We start from the raw sequence: 26,163 nt of genomic DNA on the forward strand, positions 1-26,163 counted from the left end.
ATTTCCTGCTCTAAGGCCCTTTAGTGGTCATCAGGGAACATTAGACATGGCGCTGCAAATCCCTCCGACTCTGGTGGAGAAAGCTGCAGCTTTGGCTTCCCTGCCTCCTGTACCTCTCGTAGAGGCTGAATAGTCGTGGGCCTCACGAGCACAGCAGCACTGTCAAATCAGTTTAAAAAAAGCTTTAATTTAATTCATTTACAGCTGTTTTGTCGGTCTTTTCCGACCAATCGCTAGTCACTGACTGTCTGTCTGTCTTGTCTACGTGTCTGTCCGTCCCCGTCCACATGTCTGTCTCTTTGACTGATCTCTCCGTCTGTCATTATGAGAAACAGACATGAGTCCGTTCGCGAGCGGTTGCCATAGGAATCATGCGGGAGAATATCTGTGTTCAGTATAGTATGATGTCATCAAATGAAAGCACTATTTGAAGCCTTGTGTTTATAGTCTACACTACAGTTCCTTTTTTCTCTCATGTATCATGTGTCGCTGGCACCGAAAAAAAGAAAAAAAAACTCAAGTGACAGTTCAAAAACCTTGTTGATGTGTCATGCAGACCCACCCTGCACTCTGTTGCTCATTTTCGGTCTCTTGTGGGGTGGATATGGAGCTCATTTGGTTTGAGTGGTACAGTGTGTTGATGTCAGTGCAGGGGAGGCTGGTAGGGGCAGAATTCGGAGGACATACCAGTCCTCATTTTTATTCCATCCATTTCAACGAGTCCGTCCTTTTTATCTCTACCAGGCTTCCTCCCTCCCTCCCTGCTTGGGTCCCCTGCAAAGTTTCCACCACACAGCCGAGACCGCTTCTCAAAACTTCCTCACAACAAGTGCACTGTCTCCGCTCCGCCTGCACACTGGCTGTTGGCATAGCCTGCCCGTGCTGGAGCCATGGGCCTCTCCCGGCCCCGGGCACAGCTCTAATCCTGCATTTCAAGGGGATCTTGAGAAGAGGCACACTGGAGAGGGCTTCCAACTAGACCCTGCTTCTCCCCAGGCCTCCCCCCCTCCCCGAGAGGCCTTCCTGTGAGCTGCAGCAGCGAGGGGTGGGGGAGTCTAGGTCTGGAGGACTGCAAGGGTATGTCTGTGAGCCAAACCCCTGCACTGGTCCGGGGGAAAGTGAGATCACGCTGCCAGCTCCACCTTTTCACCCTCTCCCATGGCTCTTCCCTGTGTGGGTCTTCCCCTCTGCAGCTTACAAGGTCACCACACTGACATCTGACGTGGTGCCCCTTTCATTTGTTTCCACTAGCATTGCTCCACTGCCCTACTTCCTCCTTCTCATCTCTAGATGGGACTTTAATTGACCTGAGGGAGGTGGAAGGAGGAGAGAGGTGTGCAGTGTGTTGCACTAGAAGGGGGCATTGGGTGCAGAGAGGGTTGGAGGGAGGTGGAGGGAGAGAGAGAGAGAGAGGGGGGGGGTTGAGCACAGGAGCAACCCAGTGAAAGAGAGATTTGGGAGCCTGAGTGATTTCCTGCTGCCACTGCTGTGTTCAGGCCGCAAATTAATTTGATGCTGTTATGTAACTGTAATCATCATCCTCTCTAATCACATCAACGGCTTTGTGAAGAACCCAAAATAGAGGGATTGTGGGCTGGACAGCGGGCGGGGCAATGAGAAAGGGTCTGGCAGCTGAGTGGGACAAGGGGGAGAGGACTGGGTCCTGCTCAACATCAAGCCCACATCAGTTGTGAAAAGAGCTGAAAAACACTGAACATGTGATTTTAATCTGGTAGCTTTTTGTGCCCTTTGTGAAAATAGGTATATGATCACAGTGTCATGGCCAAAAACAACAACAGGTTCTTTCTTTGTTCCTGTTCGATGCCGGCACCCAAGTCTACTGCTGTTCAGTGTAGTGTCCCTGGTTTTGAGCTTTTCAAAACATGCCGGTCGAGAGAGGACGCTGGCGTTGCTTGTTCGCCGCTTCTCCGCCCGAAATCTAGGTGTAATTGCAGTATGCAGAGTAGATTGTCCTACAAAGACACTTAGGGTGCATTCATACCTAGCTCGTTGTTCCGAAACCAGGAGCGTTTTCCCCCTAGATCGGTTCATTTGGGCTGGTGTGAACACAGCAATCGCTTTCCGTTCCGGGATGAATCAACCGGGCTGAGACCATCTAGAGGGGGTGGTCTCAACCCGCTTACAATCGCTCTCGTATCGATTCGTTTGCAGGTTACCCACAAACCGATACAACTCAATTGCTGTACCCTGCACTGTCAAAACTTCAACACACAGTCAAACATACGACATTTATTCCCAATGATTATTTCAGTCATGGACATGATCGAACAAACTCATACAAGTGGTCACATGACCAATTTACACAGCTTAACATTACGTTATATCTGACACCAAAAGACATTTCATGATTAATAATGATTGACAATGTTTGCTCATCCCTGTGTGACAATCGATCATATCGGATCCTAGATTCCATGAAGAATACACAAAATGCTATTTCACCATGACCTTGCGTTAATATAAATCGGCTTGCGAGGAGTTTACGCTCATGCCAATAGCTGTATAATCCGTCTCATTAACAATGCATGTGAACATTAGACATTAATGGTAAACTCTGTGATAACCTGGTCACGACTATGTCGTTTCGTCAGAAAATTATGTTATGTCTGGAAGTATCTGGACGCGGCCGCAATGCGGCGTCTCCGCATTAAATGCATAAACACATTGTTTTCCAGGCATAGCCTAGATGCTCGTTCGAACTGGACATGTTCTTCCTATACTGAGCACTGGTATAAGAACATGAGCCAGAGCAGCAGTAAATGCAATAACCCACAGTCGTCGCTGATGATGTTCCATTTTCGATTAGGATACGGGATTAAAGGGACCGGCGAAGAGAGAGGGAAAGGAGAGGGATTTCCTGAAATCCAAATTTCCCGCTAAATTCGGACCAATCACAAAACTGTTTTGCAAGTGCGTCAACTCGTGTGTGTTGAGAGCGATTCAGTCTCGATTGCAGTGCGAACACAAACCGAGACGAGGCTAATTGCAACATTGTAACATATTGTAACTTACTACTCCCTAAATCGGAACGAAATGTAGGTCTGAAAGCACTATTCGGTTGTTAAGTCGTGACGTGTTTCCGGGTCCAAAGTTGGCTGAGGCGCTCTCTTCGAAATGCCTCAGTAATAATAATAATTCATTATATTTATATAGCGCTTTTCCGAGGCTCAAAGACCCTGACAATATGGGGAAAACGAGTCTAAAAAAACTATTGAACTGTCATTCTACCGCTGTAGTACACTGGTACTCTGATGCGAGGAATTTCTAGTTTGGACCCGGAAATTGCTAAACGTCATGTTTGACGTCAGACTTAACAACCGAATTAGATTAGCGCTATATAAGTCTAATGTATTATTATTATTATTATTATTATTATTATTATTATTATTATTATTATTATTGTTTTCATGAGTGTTTGTTCAGCTGCATCTCTCTGTTTCTCTCTGTCATTGGAGTCATTTCCACGGAGCATGCCTAGCGGTGTTATTATTCTTATTATCCGCTGTGTACTTGAAGCACTAACAAATCCCTCTTAATTAAACTGCACAGTTTAGTAACTTGTAATTCTTAATGGTGGACGTGCATGAAGATGTCGATCCTACAATTTGACGTATCTCAAAGACAGTAACGTGCAGTGAGGTCATTGGCTGGGTAGGCAGTGAGCTATTACAAAAAAATCATGCGATTAACGCAGCAGCCAGACTTCAAATGGCATAGCGCATACTATAAAGGCAATCAATAGCCCTTATATCTTTTAACGCAGGCTCAAAACTCACTTCTTCAAGAAGTAGGCCTACTACCAGAATCCTCCCTGTTAAGCACCTATTGTATTGTTAGTTTGCTATTCTTCTCTATGCTATTGCTATATTGCTATACTGTATTTTTAGTTTGCTATTCTTCATTTTGCCTTAAAAAAGCAGTACACTCCTACGTTAAATGCAATTATTGTAAGTCGCTTTGAATAAAAGCGTCGGCTAAATGACTAATGTAATGTAGGCTAATATACTATACTATAAAGTCAATCACATAGCCTAAGCCCATATATACTATACTATCAAATAGCTGGTCAAAAATGTCATGTATTGTTATCTCATAACTACACATAGCGTAGCGCAACAGCCTGTATGGCATTGCCTACATTCACCTGCATCTCAACAGGATTTACAGCAGCACGCAAAACAGCTCAATGACAATATAAATAAACAACACAGGATATACAGCATTTGAACCGGCACGCAATAGCCTACATTATCTTAAGCATAATTATGTAACATGCGTAGGCAAATGTGCAGTTAATTTCTCATCCTTTTCTGCCATCAAGTGTGAAAGAAATTTAGAACCGCGGCGCGAACAGCAGAGGAATGCCGCTACGGCAAGCCAAACGCAAACTGTCAATCATGCTGTCAGAAGCAGCGTGGTACGGTGCCTCAACGTCCTTCAATGAAGACAATGTGAGAACAGACTACGCATGCGCAAACCTACGAAACTGTTGGTCTATCACTTCGCATAGCACAGAAGCACAAGCACAGTCTGCCTCAGCCTCTAGGAGCAAACTCTCCTGGTGCCAGGGCATGCATTATATTTTTAAAACAACACATTTTACATCATTTATTTTTATTTTAACAACATTTTAACACATTAAAGTTAAGAATAATGAGTAAAATAAACAATAAAAATATATATTTTTGAGATAAAAAAATAATACAAAAATATTTTTAAAAGACTGATATTCTTTTTCTTTCTTAAATGCCTGGGTGAGGCACTGCCTACCCTGCCTCACCTGACTGCACGCCACTGCTCAAAGACCATCATTCCGCCACACATGTCCCATGAGTACATGGTTTGAGCAGTAGCTACAGTATGTTCATCATGAGTTACTCTTTTTTCCCGTGTTTGTTTCGGCATAAGTATGTGTAAACCAGTCTTTGCTCCTGCAAATCAGAATCTTCCCCCCAAATTATAAAAATGATAAGAAAGTGTTTGCTTTGCACTACGGTACCTGAGGGCAGCGATAGTAAGCGATGGATGATGTCACTCCATCGTTATGCACATTTACATGAATGGAAGGTAATGTTTGTTTGTTTTTTGTTGTTTTTTCTAAGTGGGGCAGTCCCACTCATATTTTTCATTTTATTTGACAGATCTAGAGAAGACAGACAGGAAAGTAAGGAGAAGAAGGGAGAGAGGACATGTCACCAGGGCATGGGCCGGATTCGAACCCATGCTGACATGTACTGTAGACCGCAGTGCTAGCCCACTGGACCCCTCCAGGCCACTAATGTGACATTGTAATAATAATAATAATAATAATAATAATAATAATAATAATAATAATAATAATACATTAGACATTAGCGCTTTTCTAGACACTCAAAGACGCTTTACAAACTGAAAAGATTGAGTAGTAATAATAAAAAGAAACTAAAAATAAATAAAAGAAAGTATAGGGGCCTAATTAAGGTAGTGCTGGGGACACATGGGAAGGGGAGAGGGAGAGGGTTAACTGGTGAAGGCGAGCTTGAAGAGGTGGGTGTTGAGGGCCTGTTTAAATGTTGGGAGGTTGTTGGCCTGTCTGATGTGGTTGGGGAGGGCGTTCCAGAGGGACGGGGCTGCGGCTGAAAAGGCCCTATCACCCCAGGTCCGGAGCTTGGTCCTGGTGGTCTTGAGGGTGTCATGTAACATGTGGTGATACTGTAAGTGCTAGGCCTAGATTAATCCTGATGGGGTTCTCAGAATGCCTTTAGATTCAATGCCAGTGAAATGGTATTTCCTGGTAGTTTGTTATGTCATGTTTTCTTGCCTCTGATTCAGTCAGCTCTGTTGGCACAGTGCCAGTTGGAATGCCACTTATGCTAACAATTTAACAGGCGGAGGGATAAGCTGAATGCTGAATGCAAGGACGCCTTTCTTTCTGCTGCTAATCTCTATGTTTCTGATGGAGAGACAGTAATGCTGAACTGAAGAACTGACCCCCAGGTCACCTATGGTCTACCACATGCACCTCTACAAGGCTCAGGATGGGAGATGATGACACTGGAAACAATTAGTAATACTGAATTCCAAGGTGTGCGTGTTGTTAAACCAGACTGTGTACATGACAATGTACATGACATCTATTCGAGTGGATTAGTGAGCGGGAGAGGTTCTTCTTGCGATATTTCCTCTAATCTTCCTGTCTCTCCTCAATGTATCTGTCAAATCCGAGTATCAGGACAATCTCCCCAACACGTTTCAGGGGAGAGTGGCTCCACGGCAGTGGCCACTACAACCCTGTGTCTGGAGTTGTTTCAATAGGAGAGAACCTGGGTTTGTTCAGACTCGTGTTCCAGACATTAGACAGTATATCATGCTGCTGCCATAATGGAAAAATCGACAGGTTGTAAACCAGATGTATCGAGTTAGAGCGTACTTTTCAGGAGAGAACAGAAAGCAGTGAGGCGTGACTTTGGATGATCAAACCCAGGTTTTTCTCCGGGCCTGGGCCAGCTCTGGGCCAGCTCTGGAGGGTTCATGACAGCCGCGCCGCTCCTTCTCGTCCGAGCGGACGCCAAACCGGCGTTCCCGGGTTCTGACGACAGAGACGGGCGCGGATGTTGATTGGCTGTCAGCCGGGTCGACCGTGACTCTGGGGAGCAAAGTCGTTCCGGTTGGGGGTCGGAGGATAACCGATGTGGTGGGGGGCTGTCCTCCGGGGGTCTGATTGGGTGGCTGAAGGCCCCCTGAAATGTCCTCTGGAAAAAGGCAGACCTGTGTCACAGACACACTCAAGTTAGCCTCGAGTACCAGCGGGTCTTCTACTACTTTGTCCTGACAAAACAAATGCCTCTCTGTCTCTGGAAAATCAAGAAATAAAATACTTCCCATGTCTGGCCTCTTTGTTCCTCCAGCCCCCAAACTGCAGTGATGGTGAAAGTACATGGAGAGGTAGCAAACGCACAGTCGGGTGTCTTTCTTTCCTGTTTCCTGTTGACTTCTTCTCTGAGAATTGTTTGCCGTGCCTGTCTCTGTGGTGCCTGAGTCATGCCAAAGCTTTCATGACAGGTTTCATCCGGGCTCGGTGTACCCAGACCACCATGCTTTGTACCCTGTTAGTACACAACTATGTGACAAATGCACACGGCGCTGGCGTTCGGTTTGCATCGCCGTCGCTGTGCCTCGTTCTGTGTCATGTGTTTGTTGTTGTGGGAAGGGGCAGGAGTTTTTTTTTTACGGTGTGCCTTTTCCCCTCCAGCTGAAACCTGTCACTCCCCCCTGGGAGCAAAGCCCAGGTTTACGGGACAGCTGAGGCAGCCCTGACAGCCCTGCTCATCTCATTTGGAGCAGTGCATGCTGGTCCGCTGCTCTCAGCCTGGACAGGATTTGTTCCCTTCCTGCCACTTTACATCCACAAGCTCTACATTTAATTAGAATCACTTGTCATGTCTCGTATATCACCTGTGCCTCTTGGTGTCAGCTGTCAGCCAAAGAAATGTGATAGTTATTCATTGCTCCGTAGAAGTGTAACAGCAAGGTCACAGGACATAATGCACCTTGAGCTAACTGTGCTTAAAGTGTGAGAGTGTGTGTGGGTGAGGTGTGTGGGTGAGGTGTGTGTGTGTGTGTGTGTGTGTGTGTGTGTGTGTGTGTGTGTGTGTGTGCGTGCGTGTGTGTGTGTGTGTGTGTGCGTGCGTGTGTGCAGCGTGCGTGCGTGCATGTATGTAGAGATGGAGAGATAACATCGGGCACCACTTTTTATTGTAATAAAAACATATAAAAAATAACTGCAACACCAACCCAAACGAGGATGACATTACAGAACAGAATAACCCATGGTTTATGTCCTTGTTACATGTGATCACGTTGTTAATGAATGACTAATAACACAACAAGGGTCCAATGGAGTGTGTGGGTGGGCTCTGTGGGATTGAATGGACTTTTAGAGCCTGTTAGTGGACTCAGTGGGCATTGGCTTGCAGTGAGGCTTGGCTGATCTGAAACTCCATTCTGCTGGCTTGGACAGGGCCCAAGAGCTCTCTCTCTCTCTCTCTCTCTCTCTCTCTCTCTCTCTCTCTCTCTCTGCTGCTCAGAGGTCCACAGGCAGCCATGTGACTTCAGGGGCATGCAAGCATTGCTTACATGGGACACTGTGCCAAGATAATGCACACATGATGGATGCATTGAACTCTGACCCATGCTCACATCAGTGCGCCCCCGTGCATATTTAACTATTCACATGAGATCTCCCCCTGTACGACACACACCTCCCTCCTCCTGCCGGCAGGCCACTGTTTGTTTTGGTTGGCCATGTTGTCCATGTCACTATCATTTGATTTCAACTTTTTTTTTCTCTTTCTGTTGTGTTCAGTCCCACAACCCCTCCTCTCTCCTCTCTCCCTCTATCTCCCTCCCTCCCTCCCCTCCCCTCCTCACTCTCTCTCTCTCTCTCTCTCTCTCTCTCTCTCTCTCTCTGTGCACTGATTCAACAGTCAACACTGTTGTTATATAACTCCACTTCTTCCCCTGACATCCTGGAGCGCTGGCAGTCAGCTGACAGCGCCCCAAATGTCTGCTGGTAAACACACTTGTCTTTCTCGTCTCTCTCTCTCTCTCTCTCTCTCTCTCTCTCTCTCTCTCTCTCTCTCTCTCTCTCTCTCTTTCTCTTCTTTGTTTTCTCTCCTCTTCCTCTCCTCTGCACCCACCTACCCCTTCTCCTCAGCGATTAGGGATTGATTCTTTCCTCTGTCCCTCTGCCTCCTCTTCCATTGGTTGGGCTCCATATCCCCGGGCCAGTTTCCACATATTAGCACCCGAGGCCAAAGGAAGCAGGCAGATACGCATTGCCTGCCATGGCCCATGGATCCTGCAAGCCAGTGAAAAATGAGCTTTGGAGAGGCAATAAATTGCATCCAATTTAGAGATGAAGGCGGAAATAAATTTCTCTTTTCCAAAGACTGAAGAAAGGCAAAAAAAATAAAAAAATAAAGAAGCCCCCAGATCATTTTTATTCCATCGTTTCTTATGTGAATTTTTGTTTGAAATATCCTTTTTGTGTTTTTCATATGAATTCATGAAATAATTATATGTCCATGCCTGATTGCCTTTTTGTGTTTTCGGCAGGTTATGAGAATAATCAATTTAGTCTTGGCTGACATTTTTGCATCTCAACTCGAAAAATGCCTTTTAAGTCAGAGACAGCATTTAGAAGAGATACATTCATTAGACATGAATTGGCATACGCGCAGGAATTTTCCCTCTTTCTCGTCATTGCGTTAGCCTAAATGAACTGTCCAAGTGGCTTAGGCTCTCTCTGCTCAGCACTGTTGAAGACATTGAAAATGAGCCTGTGTGTTGAGGTAGTCTCTGGAATATGAAAGGAACTGTCTGGTAATGACCACATCGACATTCCACCTCTTCTGCTCACTGACTGTTTCCTAAATGCTTCCAGAAGTTCTACCGCTTCTCCCAGGCACTTCTCGAAATCGCTTGTGAAGTAATGAAACAACTCACCAAAACACTTCAGACTATAACGCTGGCATCAACAAAATAAGCCAATGAAAACTCTAACCCGCATCTCTTCTGCACTGATGTGAAAGAGACCCCGATTAGTCTCCGAAGCCCAAACTCCAGGCAAAGATGTATTCCTTTGTGTTCCGGTAGAGAGAGTGCTATGTGCCAGCGCTTTCCTGTGTGTTACCCGGCCTGCCAAAAACACAGTGGAGGAGACGAGAAGGGTATCCACTCTGGAGAATTGCAGCCCATTCTGCTTTTTTCAATAGATGTGTTTCTTCTCTGTTAAAAGGCTGTGTTTCTCTACACCATTTCAATGTGCTGACACCCCAACTGTGAGGTGTTGAAATTGGCTAAACAACATTGTCAGAGCGCTGTGGCGCCAGTGAACTAAAAAAGTGCAACATGAAAGGCATGCTTTGGGTGTATGTTAGGGTGTATTTACTGACAACATTACCATGCTGCTAGCGCTGCCTTCGCCGTAGGAGATGAATTAGTGTGAACGTGTGAACGTGCTTTGTTTTCTATACACTTTGCCAGTTAAATACATCTAAAGATATAATGATGCTCCCTATTAGGCAGCCAAATTTGCACAATTAGACAGAAGGTACTGTATGTTGGCTGTGTTACAAGAGACTGCTACTGTATTTCCCATGTGACTGTATTTTTGACTCTACAGAAACTTGTGTTTCAACTAAGTGATGTTTGTTGCAATCTACCGTGGTGGAGGTGGCAACACTAGGGTACCATGGAGTGAAAAGGAATACAGTAGAAACTGTGCAACGGTCAACGAAAAGCGACTTAAGAGTATTATGATCACCGTTAACTTAGCATTACATCGATGCAATTTTGCAGTCTTATTGACTAGGGTCTGATACTGCAGTGGCGGGTGCAATGCAACAGCTCATCGAAGCAGGCAGTTAGCTCGGCTCAGCTAATTAATAAATAACCATGCCATGGTCCTGGGTCAGTGCACCTCTAATGTGCTCTGACTCTCTGCCTCGTCTCCGTTGTGTCTATTTTCCGCTTGGCTTCTTAAAAAAACGGGGGCCTTGCTATCCCTCTCTCTCTATCCCTCTCTCCCATCTATCCCTCTCTCCCATCTATCCCTCTCTCCCATTTATCCCTATCTCCCATCTATCCCTCTCTCTATCCCTCTCTCTATCCCTCTCTCTATCCCTCTCTCTATCCCTCTCTCCCTCTCTCCCATCTATCCCTCTCTCTCTATCCCTCTCTCCCATCTATCCCTCTCCCATCTATCCCTCTCTCTCTATCCCTCTCTCCCATCTATCCCTCTCTCCCATCTCTCCAGTGCGTTGGAGAATTGTCTCGGCACGTTGCCATGGAGGACCGAGACGAGGCAGCTAACGCTCCTCTCGCACTGGCGTATGTCTCTCCACATGGCCAAACGCAATAGGACGCCACTTCCCTGTGGTTCTGCCCCCCAACCTGGTTGTCCTCCCCTCCCCTCGGTTGTGTAAATTATAGAAGTGCAGGGGGGGTAGACGGTGGTCTTGATGGAGGCCTACATACAGTAGTGGCACTCTGCTGGGCAGCCCCTCCTGCACAGAGCCTACTAGCCTGCCTAGCCTGCCTTGCCTGCCCTCCCCTCCTCCACCAACACCACCACCACCACCACCACCAAATGCATTTTTAACCGGGGTTTCCAATGCAGTCAGGCTAGACACGGAGAAGGCATGCATGAGAGGGTTAGCGGGTTCACCTCAGCGGCATCCGTTCCTCTAGTTAAGAGCTGTCTCTAAATGCACTGTCTGTGTACGGTGTAGCCATGCAGGGAATTGTGCCTCAGCTTAGACAGGGGGCTCCGGCTCACTGTTGAGCTCCACTCATGAAATAACAATACAGGCTCTCCTCTAGATCCTCGCCGCTCTGAGAGGATTAACGCACAGCTGTATAACATGCACACAAGCGGCGTCAGAAAAGCCTCAGCAGGGGTAACGGGTGTACGCGTGTTTATTCTCGACATTAAGAAACATTTGCATATGTGTGTCAGTAGAGACAGTGTATATCGTACCTGTGCCGTCAGCACATGTGACACTAGCCTACAGTCAATCCACCAAGCCCAGCCTTGATTTGTCATGTCTTTCCTCTGGTAGTTTGATCCTCCATAGCTTATAGAGTCTTTACAGCTACAGCCTACAGCCCCGTCAATTCCTTCTCTGCCGTAGCTTCCTGTGGGGGGCGGGACCTCCCTCTGTGGTACAGTATGTCATAACATGTGCCATGTCATGTGTATGACACGATCACTCACATGCACCTCCCACTCCCTAACACACACGCCCACCAACCCCCCCCCCCCCCCCCCCCCATCCAATCTCCGTAGTGTGAGTGACATGTGAGCTGACGCAGAGTTCATCTCCTTTACCAGAGGATCTGTAGTGTGTCTCTGACGCGGACACTTCATTTGGAGATCAGCACCATCTCTGTCTTCCTCCTTCCTCCTCTCGCTCACGGAGTTGCCGTAAAGTAAGCGTGCGTCCCGTCTGCCCAAGCAGGATTCCATAGGCGCTCTTCACGGCGGGCTGAGTTTGTCTGCCTCCTGAGGGGTAATTAAAGAGCCGCGCTGCGTGAGCACTGCCACAATGACTAATACTGTTTAAGGAATGCTTTCTCTTACATAAATCGATAGTTTGTATTTATTTCTCTCGCTCTCCCTCTCCGAAGGCACAAAGTTCTCTTTTGTGCTTGTAGGTCAGTGTGTCACTGTGCCGTGGTCCTGATGCTGAGGCGTTTTGACAGCCTCCCAGTGCAAAAAAAAGCATAACTCCCCTCCCCCCCCCGTAAAAGCAGAGCAGGAGATGGCACGGTGGCTTGTGAGGCGTGAGGGCACACAAGCATACACATACACATGCGCTCATGCGCACACACGCATGCATGCCACACACCACACACTCACAGACACACACACACACACACACACACACACACACACACACACACACACACACACACTACCTGTAGTCTTCCCCTCATCAAACCCTGTTCTAGGGGTCAAGGCCAGGGTACAGAGGAACCATCTGTTAAAGGCCCACGCCAGCCAGTTTTGCTTCCTGGCTTTTCTTGAAAAACATAAACATATTCAAAGAAAAATAGAAAATTCCTGAAAGAACAGAAGAACCGAGTGGTGAGGTTAGTCAATCACAGAGCTATTTGGGAAAGTAACGCCAGATATAGCTAGAAGCAATTCTCAATAAAATGTTTTGAAAGCCAAAACAAGCTGTTGAAGGGGGGTTGGGAAGGTTATATTTCACTTTACAAACAAGGCTAGTCACCTCACACTTCGGAGCTGTTTAGCGGTATGAATGTCATACGTCGTTTTAGGAGGAGCTAAGAAAATAAAACCTATTATTGCCCAAAATACGCATAACTTTGACCTAAAAGGCAATTATTTGGACATGAGTCACTGTGCAATAACATGGTGCAGCGCCAAGATATTCATAGACTGTATCCTCTCAAAAATTTGAAAATGACTAATAAGGCTTTAAGGCAGATTTTTTTCCACAAAAATCACACATCTCTCACTAAGGCAACCTGCAAAGCAGAGGTAGGAACAAGTGTCAAATAAAGCATGGTTAGTATGAGTGAGTTCTACAAACACCTTTTCACTGTATTAGCCTTTCATAATTGAATAAAGCATGGCAGCGCTCTGAATATCCCCTTGGAGCGAAATGGTAGTCACTAAAGCGTAGAAGCCAAGTAACTCAATACAGAATAGCATATGAATAAATGATGAGGTGCAAACAAACCGTAGTGTAAGAAAACAATGCAGTGTCGCCCAAAAAATCACTCATAAAATGTGAAACGTTTCCAATGTAATTACACTGTGAGCGTGGTGTTTTTAAGCAATATACCTCATAGGTCTCGTGTTATTCAGTCAATTTCTTTGGTCAGTTCTTTTTGGGGGGGATTCAATAAGATGTATGCTCTTCATCAGTTCCAAATGATACTGACATGCACAGACACACACACACACACACACACACACCCGCCCATGCACACATGCAGGCACACACACACACACACACACACACACACACACACGCACGCACACACACACACACACACACACACACACACACACACAGGAGGTATGCTGGGAAATATCCTCAAGGCCCTTGGCAGCGTTAAATAAAGACCTGGAAGGTTAGGAAACATCAAATCAATGCATTGTAATGTGAATTGACTGCTGACTTTGATCATCTGCCTTGGGAGTGCTTTAGCATTGAGTGCTGTCACACTGGCTAGCTTAAGCAAATATGGCATGGGCTGAAATAGAGAGAAAGGGGGGTTGGAGAAACAAGGAGTCAGAGGGAGAGAGAGAGCTGGAGTGAAATAGAAAACCTGAATAGTCCACCCTAGCCTCTTCACACAGAGGGGGAACAGGACATTACTGCACTCATTAGTAGATACTGATAGGTACAAGAACAAATACAAACTGATAGTAAATATCTGATGGAGGAAATTAGGGAGTTAGCTATGTTGTTTATGAAAATGAGAGACTTTCACGTTCTGAAAACTGTGACGAACACTCATCCTTCCCTATATAGCTGTTCAATGTTATAATAATAATAATAATAATAATAATTATAATTATAATTATAATAATAATAATAATAATTATTATTATTATTATTATTATTATTATATAATGCGACACTATAGCGGTCAGTTAAAATGCTCTCAGGCCAGACTGTCACAGAATCGGAGCTGGCCAAACAGCTGATACCTTCACTTCAAAATGATAGGTCAGCCCTACTTAGTGTCAGAAACGGCTGATAGTCTCGTTCTGAAAGTGTGCACGGTCTTAAGCTTCTCCCCCCATAATGGAGAGCACAGACTAATCCAGCCCAAGGTAAGGAAAAGACTTCTACGCCATCTCAACCCCCCCACCCCCACCCAGTTGGATTCTGAGAGTGAAACAGTTGGGTTGTCTCTCCCCATACTGTAGCGACTCTCCCTAGACAGAACCAGTAGTCCTCAGGAGGACCCTCCTCTGTAGCAGCTGTTGTTGTTTTCATGGTCCGAAATCATTATATTTTACAGAAGTCTCGACATAAGATGCATATTTTTTTCCAGAGGCGATGTTATCATTAGATGACTGGTGTTAATATCAGACATTAGGAGAGCTCTTTACTTCCTGCTTCTTGTCTCTATCTCCCCATAGTTCTGTTATCGGATTGATTAGCCTTGGCTGTTAATCAAAAACACAGAACAGATATTCCTGTTCCTGTATTCCCCAGGCGTACACCCATGGATCTAGAGGGAGAGAGGGGGAGAGAGAGAGAGAAAGAGGGTGAGAGGATTACGGAGGGCAGGAAAATGCATTTAAAAAATAAAAAAAACAGCAGCAGAAGCAGCAGTAACGTCAGTAACAAAAATAGCAGCCGTCCTAAAGGAGAGCAGACAGAGGGGGGAAACAGAGTCCTTATGTAGATCCAGAGCGGCAGAGTGAACCCAGAACCTATCGTCACCGTATGAGGAGAATAGTGGTACGACCCGAAGGTAGTGGGCTGCTAGGTGCATCTCCTAACAAGCTGCCTGTTCAAAGGCTTTTTCGTGCTCTAGAGAACATGAAAGGCATGTTTAAAAATGTAAAAGCCCGATCTGTTCCAGTGCTATGGAGTGGCAGAGGGAAGCAGATTTTTACGTCGCCGTAATTCCCCAGTCGCTTGCTTTGTAAATTAATTAAGATGTTTATGACAGCTGCTTGCACCTAATGGAATGCTTATAGACTTTGCGCCATGAATTATTTCTGCTTGCCATGGTATTGGTTACGACTCTTACGGACGTATGGCTAGCGAGCGAGTGCTGTAGCCTAGACCTGCCCTGCGTTTAACCCCCCTTATGTCTTAAAGATTTACTGGAGGGTGTGTGTGTGTGTGTGTGTCTGTGTGTGCAGTCTACTGGATGTGTGTGATGCGGATGTCTGTGACTGTCAGTAACAGTATATGTGTGTGTGTGTGTGTTTTTTATGATTGCTAATATACTGTAACAAGCATAAAAACACACACATACACACAGGCACACACACACACACACACACACACACACACACACACACACACAGACAGACAGGCGGACACAAACATAGTACGTCTGTGCTCGTCTACAGTGTGTGCAGAACTCCAGCAATGGGGATTAAAACCAGAACAAAAAACACCCATTGAAACACAGCTGTCATTGAAACACTGTCATTGAAACATAGCTGTTATTGAAACACAACTGTCATTGAAACACAGCTGTCATTCAAAAACTGTCATTCAAACACAGCTGTCATTCAAACACAGCTGTCATTCAAACACTGTCATTGAAACACAGCTGTCATTGAAACACTGTTATTGAAACATTGTCATTCAAACACAGCTGTCATTGAAACACTGTCATTGAAACACTGTCATTGAAACACAGCTGTCATTGAAACACAGCTGTCATTCAAACACAGCTGTCATTGAAACACTGTCATTGAAACACAGCTGTCATTCAAAAACTGTCATTCAAACACAGCTGTCATTGAAACACAGCTGTCATTGAAACACTGTCATTGAAACACTGTCATTGAAACACTGTCATTGAAACACTGTCATTCGCCCACCCAGAAATACGGTCTGTTGAATCACCATGGGGAAGCTGAGAAGGTCAGCTGTTGTCAAGCCTGTCTGACCACCGCCACCATCATTGATGTGGATTGGTCCAATCAGATGGCCGTGGGGCAGTGTGATGCCCATCATGTATCGGGTGCTAATGCTCTGTCCTCTCTGTGACCTGTCCTGGCCTCGGATGTGTTACTTTATTGTGCTTTCCGCAGGCCACTGTTTTCATAACCTCCGGCGGAAGCCAGCGCGTGTATATGAAGTCTTGTTCATTCTAGTCAATAAACCGGCAGCCCCCCTTCTTGTTACCTCGTCCAGTCTCTGGTGTGGGACAATGGCGTGAACTGTGGCCGAGGGAGAAACACAGCAGTCTGTGTCTGACTCTTCATTTTGGCTCCAGACTAGGTTTGTTTCATTTCGAAAAAGGATAAACAAGTAGACTGTAACTGCTGTAGAATGAGCGAAGGCCATTGACATGCCTAATTATAGCCACTGCGTCATCTGTCTTTGTCATAAGGTTTGCTTTGACATTGTGAAGCCACGACAGAAGAGTAATCTCTTTTCACCACAACGAAAATAGTGGCGGCTAGTTACCGTTCTTACCGTTGTGTACTGCGGTCAGGATTTAGAACAAACACAGACCTACCGCTGGTAATTACACTTTAGTTTAGAATGGCAAGAGACGGGATTGTATTGCTGTTGGAGTCAGCTGAGCCACGGCGGCGGTGGAAACAGTGTCTCACAGGCGCACCATTCAGACGGAAAGCCCTGTGGGGTTGTGTTACTCAGGAGTCAATGGGACAAATAAATAACTAAATACAGCCCACTCTGTTGATTACACCATGGGAAGGAGGCCCCGCTTCCTCCTCTCCCTCACAGTCAGGAGGCACTGTGTCTCTTCTCTACGGGGCTTCACACCGTGTATCCTCTCATTAGACTTACATGGGGAGAGAGAGAGAGAGAGAGAGAGAGAGAGAGAGAGAGAGAGAGAGAGAGAGAGAGAGAGAGAGAGAGAGAGAGAGAGAGAGAGAAAGAGAGAGAGAGAGAGAAAGAGAGAGACAGAGAGATAGAGACAGAGAGAGAGAGAGAGAGACAGAGAGACAGAGAGAAAGAGAGAGAGAGAGAGGTGGAGAGAATAAAGCAGCAGCACGCAGAGAGCGCCCCACTCCACCTGCACTGCTGCCGTCGACGTGTGAAATATGTATTCAGCCCTTTTCCTCCAAACTCTTTATCGGCAGCGGATGGCTGATACTCATGTGTAAAAAAAAAAAAAAAAGTCCTCTGTTGTGTTAGCTTTGAAAAAAAAACATAGCGGGGGGAAACTGTGATCTGTGTTCTATTAATCATGGTCCAGCTCCCTTAGCTGTCCCGTTATCACACATGTGTGTAATTACAGGGTATTTGTGCTTTAAGCGCAGCTCTGTTGCCTGGAAATGGAAGAGTGGCTCCTGTGATGAACTCCCTGCTAATAGGACTACCTTTGATCTGCGCGGTGCACGGAGGGCTTACAGAATTCACAGGTTTTAATTATGAAATACATGAAAAATAGATGGCACACTAAGTGCCAGCCATGACGGCGGTGATTTGTTGTACGGCGGCGCCGGTGTGTTGAGCGGAGCTATCTTTTCTCTCCGTCTTCCCGGTTGCTCAACAAACCCCCTTTCAAACCTCTCCCACGCTCCTTCTCTCTGTTTCAAGCTCACAGCGGCGCAGATCAGCATAGCAGTCCGTGATATTAATTAGGAGGAGTGACAGACATTGTAATTCATCTCGGAGGAAGTTTCATTACATGGGAGGCTTCAGAGGGGCAGTTTTGCCTTATTGGCGAGTGCTAAGACCAGACCTAATGGGGCTGCAGCGCTCTCCCATCTGAACAATTAAGAGCCACGGTCCTTATCAGCAGGCGTGAGCCCGCAGTTGTGTTCTGGGATCGGGGATGACATGCACACACTAGCACAGCGAAGTCTCCCAGTAGACCACTATTCAACAGACAAGCGTCTGCGTATTTTCCTTCAGCATACTAGTGCTTAATGGTGTATTATTATTATTATTTTTAAAAAGGTGTTCAAATGGGGGGGGGGGGGGTTCCTGTAGGTTTGATTGCGTTTTTGGGGCTTTTCTGAGCTTCCGTGTTGCAAGGTTGCCTTAGAGAGCTCACATTAGGTCGTGGTCATAGGTCTTGACCTTTAGAGGCACTGGGTGTCTAGTGAGCTCTATGTGCAGGCACAAGTTACTAGACCCTGCCGGAGAGCTAGGCTAGCTAATCGTCATGGGCTATCAGTGCAAACATCGATTTCACGTCGTTCCTTGTTTCATTTAACCTTTATTTGTCCAGGTTAGGTCTCATGGAGATAACGTCTCTTTCACAAGAGAGGCCTTGTCAATGGAGTACCTGGTTCTACTGCACTACCTGAACTCACGCACATGGGACGGAAGCAGTTTTTACAGAGTTAGATCTGACTTTAGATTGTGTGAGATTCATATCATGTAGGAGACAGGACAGTTGAATACGAATCCTTTTAATCTGTTATTGTGACGCAGACCACAGGTAAATGCGACGTCGAACTTGTGTCTTATTCTTGTGGTTTCCTGTCAGAGCTTCACACTCTGTTCCTCAGGACTGCACATGCACAACAACAGACCACACAGAGATTTGAAAACAACACAAACAAGAAATAGACTTGAGATCTTCATAAGTTGTAGTTAACTGTTATTATTATATCTATATTATTATACTTTGTTTCTCAGTTTTTGGAATACTTAAGCTCAAGAAAGGGTGTCTGTAGTAGGCTTGTCGTACAGTACCTGGCTATTACATGTTACATTACTAGGGTGTGATGAACTGTAGTAGAAGGGATAGCCATGTATAATTGCATTCTGCTTTACATTAGTTCATGTGAGGGGCTCTTTGAAATCTCTGAATCTGAATTCACTGTCCTCAGGGTACGCTTGTGTAGTGTCGCAGCTTGTATCTGAAGGATCTTCATGCTGAAAGAGTACCTCTCTGAGGTGATGCAGAAATGTGTGAGAATGTTAACTCTCCTCTGTGAGAATAGGAAGTGGTTGGGTGCAACCTCTGCTCAGTATTTTTGCTCTCTTCACAGTTCTTCAAAAGTGAGCGCTATGCTAAATGATTGAATGAATGAATGAATAAATAAATGAATACACAAATGCATTACTTCATTACATTTACTGACATGATTAGATACGTGACAAAAAAACAAAAGGCACTCCAAAAATCGATGTAGTCAAACTCGGTGTTGTTTTGAGCCCTTATGATCACGCCCAGCCCAGGGTTCCCACGGGTCCTTGATATCCTTGAAAGTTTGTGAATTTGCGAGAAAAAAAAATCAAGGTCTTAAAAGTTTTTGAAAATAGACATGGGTCATTGAAAGTGCTTGAATTCCATTCTCTCTCTCTCTCTCTCTCTCTCTCTCTCTCTCTCTCTCAAAAAAAAAAAAAATATTCAAAAATGTTTTACTTAGCTCCTCCTCTCTGTATTGCTTAACTTTACACATATTTCACAATATATTGCTGTGCTGTGGTAGAGAAGGCAAGAGACCATCTAGTGTTCACACATTCAAGCCTCTCTTTTTAATTGTTGTCTGTGAGCAGATAGTTCCTATTATCTAAATTCTCATCTAGATCTGTCTCAAACTACGCTGTGTTGGATCCTTGAATTTAAGGGAATTGAGTCTTGAAAGTCCTTGAAAGGTGCTTGAATTTGATGTTTCAGAAGGTGTGGGAACCCTGCCAGCCCAGGAGTGGTCCGTAAAGGCTTGGCGTACACTAGCGTAGCGTACGGTAGAGTAAGCCAGGGTGGTCTGCTGCAAGTGGCCTGAGGCGTTATTTATGGTGAGGTTTGAGAGGTATTGGGTTTCCGTGTGTGGTTCAGGCTGTATCACAGGGCGATTACTGTGGGTTGGGAACTGCCTGCTCACACTACACAGAGGCCTGCCTGTGCCCCTGCCCTCACATTGACCATCGCTCGGAGGCTTCTCGTATCCACCTTCCCCCAGGGACCGCCGCTCAGCCTCGGAGCTGCCTCAAGACAGAGCAGGAGGAAATATTGTTATTTCGCTTTTCACCCACAGAGAAATATTGAACAAGAATACTACCCATGTTCTTTTTTTTCTGAATGAAAAAGGGGGAAGTTGTATGTGTGTTTATTCGTTTTTTTACTCCTCTCCCCCCCCCCCCCCCCCCCCCCCCGCTCACCTTTATTGGTCCTTCGAGAGTGTTGCAGAACAGCACTGGGGTACTGCTCTATTTAAGACGCACAGCTTATCTCTCAAGGACTATGATTGTAGATATTTGCTACGCCATTGTTGTTATGAACCTTCCTCCACACTTCCACCACAACGACCCCTAGACAGAAGGCCGCACCATCCCCGGTTAAAGTATTGTACGCTGCGGCAGCGTTGCGGGACTGTTTGTCGGGGGCCTCGCCATTTGTTTAAGCACTCAGCTGAGAGAACCTGTGCTGCGGCGTGCTCACCAATAACAATAGCGCTTATCGCTCCGTTCCCTGCGGTACAATTAAAATTCCGTCAGAGTCTTCAATCTGCCTCCCAGCCATGCCTGCTGTTTCCGCGGCCCTCCTGGGCCACGTCAATTCCTCTGCTGCAATGTATAATTCACGAGCCACCACACAGCACTGCGAGAACTCACCTGGAGACTCCCAGGCCCAGCAAAGCAGAACTGCACCATGGGAGAAGCTGAGCAGGAGCCAGGGAAAAAAAACATATGTAGGGAGAGGAGAAGTGTGTGACTTGGCCTTCATGGTCAACAAAGGGGCTCCCGTGATCACAGGGTCACTACGAAACACCGTACCTCCACGTGTAATCCTCTCTGCTCCCTGTAGGGATTTTCTTCTTTTTTTTTTTAAAACAACGTGTCGGTCGAAAAAAAAAAAAGATGTGCTTGCGTGTTTTTTTTCTTCTTTCCCTTCTCTCTCTCCGCTCTTCTCTTGAAAGACAATTGTGATGTCCTCTAAAACTAATTTGGATGTAAATCTTCTATTTGCAGATAATTCCATAGCGATGCATTGGAGTAACCTGTGGAGCCTCTGAGTGGTTGCTTTTAGTTAAAACCAATTAGAAATGACCAGAAATAACAGCGCCTGGAGACAGAGAAGTCATTTTTCTCCTTAGCCTCCCCAGAGAGTTGGCCTCTCCATGGATTAAGTGCTTTAGTATATTAGGGGGCAGCTGATTAGAATCATTGTGCTTTTTTAATCATTACATTTTTACATGTAGAGTTTAGACAAGTATAATAGGGCTAAGTGTGTCACTGCGAAAGGGAGGATTGTTGGAATGACTTTGTGTATGAAACTTGGCTTTCCCAAAGACTGTCGAAGTTAGAACACCCTACTGAGGTTCGTAAATTCAGCACATACAGTGTATTCTGTATGGGAGCGTTTTTTCCGTTTTATTTTAGGAACCTCTTTCTCAGTATAGCCAGCTACACTATGTCCAGTCTATGTATAGCTTTCTGTAGTACCAGAATGTACTGTTTACAGCACTCCCTACTGTGCATTGTACTCTTTGTTAAAGTGCACTTCGCAGAAGTAAACTACTCTGAAAGTGAATTATTGTTGCCAGTATGGTAATCATAACATTTCCGTATCCTTAGTCAGCTATTTGAAACGCACCAGGAACATAATTCTCATGATTAGTTCAGAGCGTCTCCAGTACTACGTGCCGGGGTGCACACACACGCTGCTGTGTTCAGACAGAGTAGAGGATTCCAGCCCGAGCAGCGGCTATCCCCCTATCTGACCCTACCGGTTCTTCTCCTATGCCTGGCCCCGGGTCCGCTGTGCCGGCCGTGTCCTTGTGTGTTTGCGGGGGGGGGGGGGGTTTGGGAGGGATGGAGGGATGGAGGGTGGAGGGGGGGGGGGGCGTGGAGCGGCGGCGGACAGAGCGGGGATCGTCAGGAAGCGGGGGCCCTCTCTCCCTGTCTCCCCAGACTGAGCAGTGAATGAGGATAAGTGAGGAGCAGCCAGTCAATGAATCAAGCAGCAGGAAGGGAGCAGCCAGGGGGGGAGTGTGCACGTCCCCACGGGAGAGGCCTCGCATTAGGAACTTCCTCGTCTGTGTGTTTCTGGCACAGGTTAAATGGATCGCTCCCATTAGCGAGCTGAGAGGACAGCTCCATTATATGAAGGAGACTGTAACTTTGAATGTCACGGCGCAACAACCCCTGAGCACGCCTCGTCTCCCAGGGAGGGAGGGTGACAATAACCATCCATGATAATCATTCCCTGTCAGGCTTTAAGGAACCCGGAATGATGACGTACGGCCCGCCGCGCGCCTCAGACTTCATTACAGCGCTGTCACTTTGAGCCGTCGAAGGGCGGCGTGGCGTGGAGCGGCGAGTGGCGGCACTGGGGGGGGGGGGGGGGGGTTGTTGTGTGGGCGGGGGGGGGGGGGCTGCTGCCACCACTCTGCCGCTCTGCCCCCCCCCCACACCACCACCACCACCCTCCCCTTCTGTCTAAGTGGCATGTTTACAAGATGTGTGCCCCCTGCAGATAGATGTGGTGGAGGTTAACATCCATCCAGCCAGTCTTCACACACCTCTCTTTCTCTCTCTCTCTCTCTCTCTGTCTCCCTCTCTCTCTCTCTCCCTCCGTACCTGGGTGAAATTCTCATGAGAAGAGACTGCGAGGAGAGAGAACTCTGTCACGAGCGCAACATGTGCTGTGAATGTTTACCCTGTGCCAGGTAGAACCCTGAATGATCAAAGACCCGCCAGATGACAGTCGTCCCTCCTTCCATTATGACAAATGCTAATCTGGAGGAAAAGGATTCCAAAAATCGAATTCCAATTGAATTCCAAATGAGGGAGGTTTCCGCTACAGTAGCACAATTTACACCGTTTCTTAGCTAAAAGGAACCATGCGTTAGAGTGTACATACATAGACTGTCTACTGTCTAGTTGTACTACAGTGAATGCTAAACATATAGATGATATCTTCCTTTAACTGGGAGCTAGACAGAGTGCTAGATTGTGTGCTAGATTGCCAGTCTCTCAAGGAGAGCTTCACCTCCAAGCTGACCTCTGAACCTGCCATCCAGTAGAGTAGACGTAACCTGGCAGGCATCGCCAATGTCAGTGCCCAGAGCCAAGCCCCACCCCCCCCACAGCCCTTACTCACCCCATTGGCTCCCTGGCCCCTTTCCCCTTGCCACCTCCAATCAGAGGGCTCTGAATGACACATAGAGGAGGATGTGGGCTACCTACCATCCACCCCTTCTTCCCCTTGCCTAGCAACAGGCCGTTTCTCAGAGTGAGCCTCTGACTCTGTTGACAGTAATCACTTCTTTGTCGTTGTCCAAGTACGGTTTTGTGTGTAAAGATTGTAGTTTGTGTATCTCTTAAGTGACATTGACAGAATAGCCGTTGGTGATATGGGAAGGGTAGCAAGACAGATAGCTGATAGGACTAAGCCGACAGCATTGACAGAGGGCTGATACACGTAGTAAACTAGTTGTACAGTAAGACATGGGTTAGCAGGGACTGCAGTCAGTCAGAGAAACTAGTTGCTGGACATCAGAGATTTTACTGGAGCGAATGTGTCAAATCCGGTGTTATTCTACTTGACTTTCTCCTACCATTTTGGTATTTTTGCAGTTCTGTGCCGTGTTATCTACACTGACGGTAAATAAACTCCTGCATGCTCTCCTTGTGGTCTCTGTGGTCAATGTTGGGCACACACACACACCCTCATCTCCCCTGTTGCTCTCACTTCCGTTAGCGTAAACATTTCTCTAGAGATTCATTATTTTCCTTATCAGCGAGACCGTGTATGCAATCATGTTTCTTATTTCGGTTGCGTCTCATGCATTGGCTCCTCTGGGAGTAAGAACACGTAGAGATGTAGTGCTGCAGTGTTCTGTTGCTCAGCACACTGATAGGCGGTGATTTAATGTGTGTAATATGGGAAATGGCGATGCATTTTCCACCAATTTCCTTCCTGTGTTGTTTTGTCTAAAGTGAAACATTTCAAGTTTAACTCACCACAAGGTATTCTAACAATAACCGAGAGCCAGATTATTAAGCCGTTCCTACAGTAGAATGTCTGTTTTTATGTGTCAATATTAGTGCTTGTGAGACGTGAAGATAAACCAGGGGAAAGCGAATGTTTTTGCCATAGATTCCTTACATGGTGTTCATAGTACTCCAGCCTGCCAAAACAAAAGGGGTTGTTACTTCTCAACAACATGTATTACAGCTGTATTAATTTTGCCTGTTCTAGCTGCACCTTGCCACCACAGCTCCCTTGTGGGCCATCAGGCCAGCACTGATTACTCCACTATTTGATTGAGGTCTGGAATTAAAAAGGAGGATTACAGTTTGTTTTTCCTCCTCCTTGCGTAATTGTCACAGTTGGACAGACTGGCGTTGGCCCGCAAACACTGGAACAATACCAGAGCGCCATCGCAGAGTGATCACAGGCCCCTAGGTGACTGTTTTTCCTCTTTCTGCTCAATGGAGTTGATATCAGATGTGTGTCTTGTGTACGGGAAGCTGAAGGGCTTATTTGTCTTCCTCCCCATTGGTCTTCGACTCGTTCTCTCAAACGTGTCTGAAACATTGTTATCTCCGGCCAGTCGCCTTTTTTTGGGGGGGGGGGGGGGCTGCCGAGAATTACTGAATCATGTCAGCCCGTCGTCCCTCGAGTTTCAAACGCAAGCTGTAGACAAAATTAGCCATTGCTTCTGCATGACAAGTGGGATCTATTAGTGTGCTCTCGCCCCGCAAAGCATGAGCATCGGCGGGGCCGCTGGGGACCATGGGCCGCCTGTGCGCTCGCCCGCGTCGTGCTTCGGACCAACGTTGCAGACGAGAGGGAGAGAGAGAGAGAGAGAGAGAGAGGAGAGGGGAGGCAGGCCTCAGCCAGAGTCAGAGCGGCTCATCAGATGAGTTGACACCCGAAAGGGGGGATGGGTGGGGGTGGGGTGTGGGGTGGGAGGCGGGCGAGATGAGGGGGTGGTGGGGGTAGGGGGGGAGAGGCTGAGCACTGCCAGTCTGACTCACAGTGAGGTTACAGCCCCCCCCCCCCCCCCCCCCTCGCTCAGGGGAACAGACTTACTCATATTACCCATGTGTCCCGTGAGGTCCTACAGCAAGGTATTGCAATGTGGCCAGTCATCACATTTGCATTCCAGACAAGGCTTTGTTTTCGTATGAATTTTCATAATCCGTGTGCTGGGGTTAGAGCCGGGGTTGTTGCACTGGCTGTTTTGAGTAGAAGCACTGCAGATGAGCCGCTCAGACCTGTGCCCTGGGTCTGTGACCTCGGTGACCTCGCTGAGTGACAGACTGTAGCACCCCTAGGGTCACCGTATCACTGTTAAAACAGGAACACAGCCGCAGGACACCCTAGGGTTAAGTTAGGCCCCTGGATATCAATGACTGTCCTCTCATTCTCTTTATACAGACACAACTGTTTTTAACCTGGTTTCTCTTCTCTCCTTTGCAGGTATTTCAGTAACAAAGAAGACACATACATGTGAGTACACGCATTTTGATAATGCATGTTTTTGTTTTTGTTTTTTTATTCCGTAAAAACATGTTGGATTGTATTGGAAAATGTGAAAATCTACACCATACCACACAATAAGTTACTGGCGTGCCTCCAAACGACTATTATATGTCTGATATATTACAGTTACCGATCATTACTTTTCAAATCCCACACCTCACACACCTCACACACAGGCATTAAAAATATTCTGTTGTTGTTGTTGTTGTTGTTGTTGTTGTTTTTTACTGTCACCTCTCCGCTACATTGTCAACCACCGTAAACAGTGAACTGCAATTGAAATTCTCCTAAGTGAACAGACAGTGATCTCTTAAAGAAACTTAACTGTGTACGTTCAGTCAACACTCCTTCATTATGACAATTCTTCATTATTCTTCTACTATTCCCTATCTTTGTGCAGAGGCTAGAATAATCAGAGAGGAAATTGCGTCTTATGACTTGTGAAAAAAAATAATATATATATTATTATTATTAGAGTAATAATATATATAT

General features: G+C 46.3%; 1 protein-coding gene across 2 annotated transcripts in view; it reads left to right on the plus strand.

Moving 5' to 3' along the window:
• roraa (RAR-related orphan receptor A, paralog a) overlaps positions 1-26,163 on the plus strand; it is a gene marked incomplete at both ends in the record, with an annotated part of 200,698 nt that overhangs the window by 99,570 nt on the left and 74,965 nt on the right. For both annotated transcript variants that reach the window (XM_080539327.1, XM_080539328.1), the window contains one exon: positions 25,609-25,638. In XM_080539327.1, coding sequence (XP_080395453.1) covers positions 25,609-25,638 — 30 coding nt within the window. The remainder of the gene's footprint in view (positions 1-25,608; positions 25,639-26,163) is intronic.

This window comes from Nansenia antarctica (genome assembly GCF_963989245.1).
Source record: "Nansenia antarctica genome assembly, chromosome: 9".
In the NCBI taxonomy this organism is placed as follows: Eukaryota; Metazoa; Chordata; class Actinopteri; order Argentiniformes; family Microstomatidae; genus Nansenia; species Nansenia antarctica.